The 7,257-nt window shown below is 27.6% G+C and overlaps 1 protein-coding gene across 5 annotated transcripts in view; it reads left to right on the forward strand.

Annotated features, from left to right (window-relative positions):
* LOC107446506 (uncharacterized) overlaps nt 1-6,916 on the forward strand; it is a 41,627-nt gene extending 34,711 nt beyond the window's left edge. For 4 of the 5 annotated variants that reach the window (XM_016061177.4, XM_016061178.4, XM_016061180.4 and 1 more), the window contains 2 exons: nt 2,861-2,893; nt 5,438-6,916. In XM_016061177.4, the coding sequence (XP_015916663.1) occupies nt 2,861-2,893; nt 5,438-5,481 (77 nt within the window). In that variant the 3' untranslated portion in view covers nt 5,482-6,916. The remainder of the gene's footprint in view (nt 1-2,860; nt 2,894-5,437) is intronic. The other variant, XM_016061181.4, reaches the window with a different exon arrangement.
* The last annotated feature ends 341 nt before the right edge of the window (nt 6,917-7,257 follow it).

Consider the following 7,257-nt stretch of genomic DNA (forward strand, 5'->3'; position numbering starts at 1 on the left):
TTCCTATTGTTAAATTTCATAAAAGTCCAGTTAAATTTAGGTTTATTGCGTGTGGTACTAATTGTTACAATTCTGAAATTAGTAAAAAGTAATTCCACAAGGTAATTCCTTTTCTGGTGCTTTTGCTAATATTTTTTTGAAGCTAAATTTCTTGAGTATAATGAATTTAAAGCTTTTAGATATAGTGATGATTTGATTTTGTTTCATTGTGATAATTTTAATTTTATTTGTAGTATTTATCCTAAAGATTTGGTTTTGAAAAAAACTAATGAGAATTGCTTAAATGTTGAATATTTAGATTTTAAAATTGATATTGTTGATAAAATAATCAAAATTGGTGTTTCTGATAAAGGGAAAGCTTTTAAATTTAAAGTTATTTTTTTCTGCAACTTTAATACTAATCTGTGTAATAAAATTTTTAAAAATTTAGTTTTTTCACAATTGGTTAGGATTAAAAATATTTGCAATAACGTTGAAAGTTTTCAGGAGGCTGCGAATAATTTAAGTAATAATGATTTTCCTTTTAACTTTTGTAATGTTAATTTTTTGATTCAGAAAATGATTAAAGAATACTAGTTTTTTATTTCTTTTAACAGGGCGCAATTCAAGTCTTAACTGAGCAGCATTAAATTAATTTGTTACATAATCTTCTCTTTTATTTCTCTCTTTTTCAATCTGCGCATTTTAATAGAGGACATTGTTTTCTTTTGTTTTTAATGTTTCCTTTGCATTTAGTTTGCTTGTGAAATCGCTGTTTGACCGGTTTAATGTGAGTTTTTATTTTCTCAAGTTTTTGTTTTAATTTCTTTCTGAATTGGTTTTATGTATTTCTTGTATTTTTTCCTGGACTTATACAAAACCTTCGGGGTGCTGAGAGAGTTACTTTTGGCATTTAATTTTGCCTCTCTCTCAATAGAAAAGGTTTTGTTTTATGGCTTCCGAGGCCGGTACCCGCTGAAGACGTCGGCTTCGGTGATCATATTCTTATTTTTTTTTCCTTCATTTTCTTTATTGCTATATTTATTCTTTCTTTAGAAAATTCTGCTGCTTTTAAGCGCGTTTCTTTCAAAGAATGTTTTGTCAATTTAGAATTAAATATTTTGTATTCTTTTACTATTTAATATATTATCAGTAGTCTTGATAACAATATTGTCATTGGCCTTGATAATAACATTTTTATTCTAATGTGTACATCATTGAAATCAATTATTGTTTTTCTGTTTTTTGAAATCTTAATACCTAAAAAAAGTATTTCTTAACAAATGATTGTTGCGGAAAATTTTGTTCTTAAAAGTGCACATACAAACTGGAATAAGTAAAATATTTTTTTTCCTAATCTAATTTTATAAAAGTAAATGAAAAAAGATAGGTAAGTTTATTGCTATAAATAAAATTACAATATATATTCTTAAACAACCCCATAAGAGAATATTAGAACACTTATTAATACATATTTAGAAAATAAATTAGATTTATAAATTAAAGTGTAGAATAAGGGCATCAATTTAACACTTACCAAATTTACTTATTCAGTTTCTCTTTAAACACTGAAAAACTTCTCCTAATCAATTGAAATTTGTTCTGCAGTTTTATCAGAACTTTTGCACTTTTTCTACCCAAATAATAACGTCATCTATTGAAACATTTTGAATCACTGTGTATGAGGGAGTGATATAAATAAGGATTTTTCTAAATTTTTTGCCAAATAAAAAACCCATTTACAGACCAAAATATTTACTTTGTATATAGAAACAGCACTACAAATGTCAATTTTAAAAAATAAAAGTTGAACAAGAAAGATATAGGTATTTCAGAAAAAATAAGATTTTTTGTATTTGTAGGTGGTCACAATTACATGTAAGTGAATGAGATTTCAAAGGTTTGAAAATTAATCAACGATATTTATTTTAAATACTACTTCAAACTTATAAGATTATGTTGTGAAGACATCTTACCATGTATTGAACAAATAACTTATCATTTTTATTGTTGAAAATCTTACATTATTTTAGTCTATTTACAGAGAATTAGACAGTTAGACAGAGTATTAGACATCAACTTTGTAAGCAGCAGAATTTAGTCTAGAAGCAGAGGTCATTCCGAGCATAGTTTAAAAAGTGTGTTGTTTGCTCTTTAGCTGAAAAATTTCAGAAATGAAGCCTATCTTTCTAAAAAAAAATACTCAATAAACGACGGGCCTTGGAAAAGAAATCAAATGAGTGTGCCTCTGTCAAAATTTGGGGTTTTTATGCTTAAAAAATCCTTTATTTTTCTTAATGGCTACTAGAACTGAAGGCGCTGTGGAGCAGCCTTTACAATGAAAATCAGCTCTGCATATACAATAAGGCGGCCTTTCTACTAGAAATTACTGTACTTAACTCTACCAAACTGACATCTGAGTTGCTATGAAACATACTCTTTTAAGTAAAGCAAAGGATGTGTATCCGCTTTGCTTGTCATATATATGTTATAACAAATAAATTTTGTTAAACTAAGTGTTTCTTCAAAGTATCATTTGGGAATACTAAAATCTTTCTCTCTCATAATCAAAAAGTTATTCTGTGGCAATTGTTAAAATTAAAGAGCTTTGAAAACCTATCATTGGATGTGATGAATATGCGGCAGTATTAAAAAATAATTGAAAAAAAATTTATGAATATTAATAAACATGAAGTTCTTTAACTATTAAACAAGTATTTAAAATTTACTCTTCTTTATAATAAATCTTTTCAACCACAGTTTCTAAGTAAAATATTACATTTTCTAGCTTCTACAACACTGCCAAGTATAATAATTTTTAAAAATCTGTTAATTTTGAATCTATTTTTTGAAATTAATTTTTTTTTTTTTCCCTTTTTAGTGTGGAAAGAATGTGAATGGAACCCAGATGCAGGTTTGTAACCAATATGCTTAATATTCAGTTTCACTTTTTAGGAGCTATGATCTAATGAATAAGGGCTCTTGAATAAAATTAATGATATTTTAGACACAGGGGAGTAAGAACTACCCACATTTCATAACCATAAAAAGTCTGAAACTAGTTATATCATCATCTTGTTATGAGTATAGTATTAGAAATTACAGTAAAAGCTTGAATGTGTCGAAATCTGTAAAATCCTTATACTTGAGGTGAGCGTCAAAAATTTCAATTTTTAATATTACTTTATATTCCAGGGAAGAGATTAAGTGTCATGCCTCAATAAATAAAAAAATTTCAACTTTATCCTCTGCCTCATATTATTCATTTTATTTTTAAATTTATTGTTTCTGTGCAACCTGATCTTGAGGCAGCTGTATGCTTGAACTTAGCCGTACTGGTTTAGCAATGAAGAATGGAGAGAGTGCTCTTTTCCTACTAAATGCTTGTTTAGATTTGAGTGAAATTTAAGGAGGGGACATTTATTTGTCTCTGTGCGATTGATAGGTTCCTTACAGTTAATTTTCAATTGCTCTGATCAGTCATGTATTTTCAAGATTCAAAATTAAATTCTTTGGGAAATTATTTTATAGATTTTGGCTAGCCAGGCTTTTATTCTATTATTTGAACTGATAGTGAACACATCCACGCTGTAGTTAGAAGAATAAATATAAAGAAAAATTGGAGAGTTTTTTATGACTATAAAGGACAAAAACACTTTAATGATAGATACTGCTAGGAATGCAGATTTTTTTTTAAGGTTTATGTCAGTTTATAGTAATAGTTTTTCGGTTTGTTGCCAAAGAATATACATAGTATGGAAAACGCTTACATCAGTTGGCTTAATGTAAACTGGTTCCCCCAGGCTTGGTGCAGTTCCTATGTATAAAGGAAAAAGCAAGCTTTTGGGGGCACAGCAAAAGTTTTGAAATTTGTTTTTCACCCTCCTCTCCTCCCAACCACTGATGGAGAAGAGTTGAAAAACTTTATCTTTTTATTTATTGGTTTCTTCTGCATCTTTGCACTATTTTCTAATAGTATTGTACTATTAATAAGGATGTTTATTTGAGAATACATTTATATCATCCATGTTTATTAAATCTGCCCATATAGTTAGAGATGGAAAGAATAAAGTGGCAGTTGGCGAAAAACAGCGTACACAACCATACATGTAGAGTTGTCCAACAGCCAGTTCACGGGTGACATACTTCCTGACTGTCACTTTGCATCTTTTATGTATGCTCTGGATATTAGTATCTATGATGCTCTGTTATATCTGAGTATGTTGCTCGCCCTATAAGAGTTGTTTTTCTGACATAGCTACCATACCAAGCAGTTTACTGCATTAGTTACGTATCTGAAGAGCTACACTTCTCCTTTCTATATTCTTTACCACACTCATGTCTATAAGTTAAGGATAATTCAGAATCATACAAAAACTGAACTCTGAAGTAAAACTTTCACCTGTAGAATTAATACACACATCTTCAAGAAAAATATGCAAATTACAAGAAACCACCAGATGACGCCGATGGTACATCACAATGACAAAAATGTAAGAGAGAAGGATATAAAGCATGGTGACGACGAAGTAAAAATGTTTCAATTGTTAAAAAAAATATGTGATTCTCTTTTTAAAAAGATCATTTTATGGTCATTTTACGACATCAATTGGTGTTTGTTGCTGTATCATCAATTGCTTATGCTTTTTACACTAGAAAATTCAATTTTTTTTTGTAATAGGTCCAATTATTAAGAGCCTCTCTGTTATGAGATAGTAGCGTAATAGCTTTTTGCCTTGATGAAATTACATGGAGACAAATATTGTTTTAAACTTCTAAAAAGGAATTAATTGGAAAAAAAATATGTTTATAGTTTTAATTTGACAATTGCATAATATATATAGACAGAAATAAAATACGAACATGTTTTGTAACATCTTTTCTCTGAAATATTTAGTTTTTCAAGTTTAAAATTTAAAGAAGGTTGCATTTTACTAAAATATTGGACGCAAGATACTATTTTTAAGCAGTGTGGGGTTTGAAGAGCCCAGCTCATATTGCATGGTGTTTTCTACACGTGCTGCTCTCTCTTTACCCCATGTTTTTGGGAAATTTTTACTTTGATATTGAGTTATTGCACATACAGTTTTCAGGAATTTTTCACTTTGTGTAGCAATTACTCCTGCAGTGAACACAGTAAATAATGAGAATTAACAGTAAATAGTGAAGACAGTACATGTAGTTATATAAAAATAAACATAAATAGGGAAAAGATAGTAAACATGTGGTTTGAGAAGTAATTAAAACTTAATATTAGAGTGAAAATCATTATACAACACTTTTTACCTTGTCAACTATTTACTAACTTTGAAATTTAAATGTGAATGATAATTTGGAAAACTGACTTTGTCTCACTACTTTAACTAAATACTAACACTAACGTTTGTGCAGTGCATTGCTTTTAACAAAATTTAGATTTTCCTTTTTGTTCTCATCTTTAAATATTTTTTCTTTTCAGAAGGTTCAGAAAATAGAGAGATAAAGATATATCAAGAACGCTAAGAAGATAAGGATGTTTTTTTTTTTTTTTTTTGAAAACTTAAGTAAAATTACACTAGTGATATCTGTTAATAGTGGCATTCTGTTCCCTCCTCAAAGATATTTTAAATGTTTTTCGTACTTGTTGTTTTTCTTTTTTTTGTTTTTTTTTTAATATTTTATTTCCAAAGCCTTTCATAAGGTTTTATTTATGTTCAATGCTTTTACTGCAGTACAATATCTTTCAGTATTTTTTTTTTTTTTAATATTTGTTTATATTTTTTGTGCCATATTTATATAAATTGGATGTGTTTTATAAAACTCACTGCCTCCTATCGATTTTGAATTACACCTATAACAATTTGTTCATATTTATGGTGGTGTCAACTATTACAGTCTATCCGTATTTAGGATTTTGTCGTCAAGATTGCGGTCATACAGTTGAGCTTTAAAAATAATGGTATTTTAGTAATTATCTGTTTAAAAATAAGTTTTTTTCCTCCTAATAGCTATGAAATTTTGTTGTAATAATTGTTTTGTTGTTTGTAGAAGTTTGTATGCAGCAAATATTTGAAAAAAGTAATACTTTAATGTTACTTTTCTATTTAATGGTAAATTCATGCATAATATTATTGATATTAGGTATGTACCTATATAGAATAAAATTTAAAAACACTTTGAAATTGTGCTAATTTGAATGTAGTTAGTATATACATAGGTATTAAGCTATTAAAGTATTTCTGATTACGGATAGTTAGTTTGAAAAGTTGGCACCTCTGAATTTATTTTATATGTTGAAAATATACATTTCTTGATTTCCAGCTCTTATACTTTTTTATCCTTTCCTTTAGGAAAATAGTAGTCAAAAGAATCTGTTTAGCTGATTTAATCAGTAAAACTATTTTACTATGCTGTTTAGTGATGAGAAATTAGCTAACAAAGTTTGACATTAAATTAGTCTTTTTAAAAAAAATTTCACTGTGTGAAAGAGAACTTAGTTTTGAGCAATTAAGTCAGATACTTTTATTACCTATTGTACCCATTATTATTTTTTAAACAAAAGCAGAGTCAGAAAATGTATGAGTTAAATGGGCTATAAACTTCCTTCTAAAGCAATAATTATGTCCTCTTTTTACTAGTTAAGATTTTTTAAAAAAAAGGTTCATAAGTGATAAATCAGAGATGAAAAACTTATCTAAGTTGTGAATCTAAAAAATATAATGCAGAATCATCGAGAGTAGTGTTATCGAGAAGTATTATTTTGCTTCCATTTAAACATAATATGATTACCTTGCGTATGCATTATATATTCCTTTGCTGACACACACATTATGAAAATTTTTATGTAAGAAAAAGTCCAAACAAATTTGGAATTGGGATTGTAGAAACAATTTATATCAATATATATATATAAATTTTTTTTAAGGGCATCACAGAAAACTGTGTATTAAAAAGAAAAGTCGGAAAAAAATTAACCTGAAAGTAAATTTTTGCTATTATTTAGGCTTTAAAATATGTTGTTAAAATTATTAAGACAGTAACACCAAGTTAGATTTCATTTAAGATTTCCTAAAGAAATTTTTTTTTTTTCAGATTTTCAAAATTTTTCTCCTGTTATTTATACAAATTTTTACAGAATGGCATTTCACGGCAGATGAAATAATCTGTAAATAATGCTTACAATCTGATACTCTGAAAACATAAATTAGTTATTAAGCATGGTTCCAATCAAGTTCACATTAGCACCTAACGAAAAAATAATGCAATATTTTTATATTTCATATTTAATATTTTATATAT

Source organism: Parasteatoda tepidariorum, chromosome 12 (genome assembly GCF_982258835.1).
Source record: "Parasteatoda tepidariorum strain Cologne lab strain chromosome 12, Ptep-v5.0, whole genome shotgun sequence".
NCBI lineage: Eukaryota > Metazoa > Arthropoda > Arachnida > Araneae > Theridiidae > Parasteatoda > Parasteatoda tepidariorum.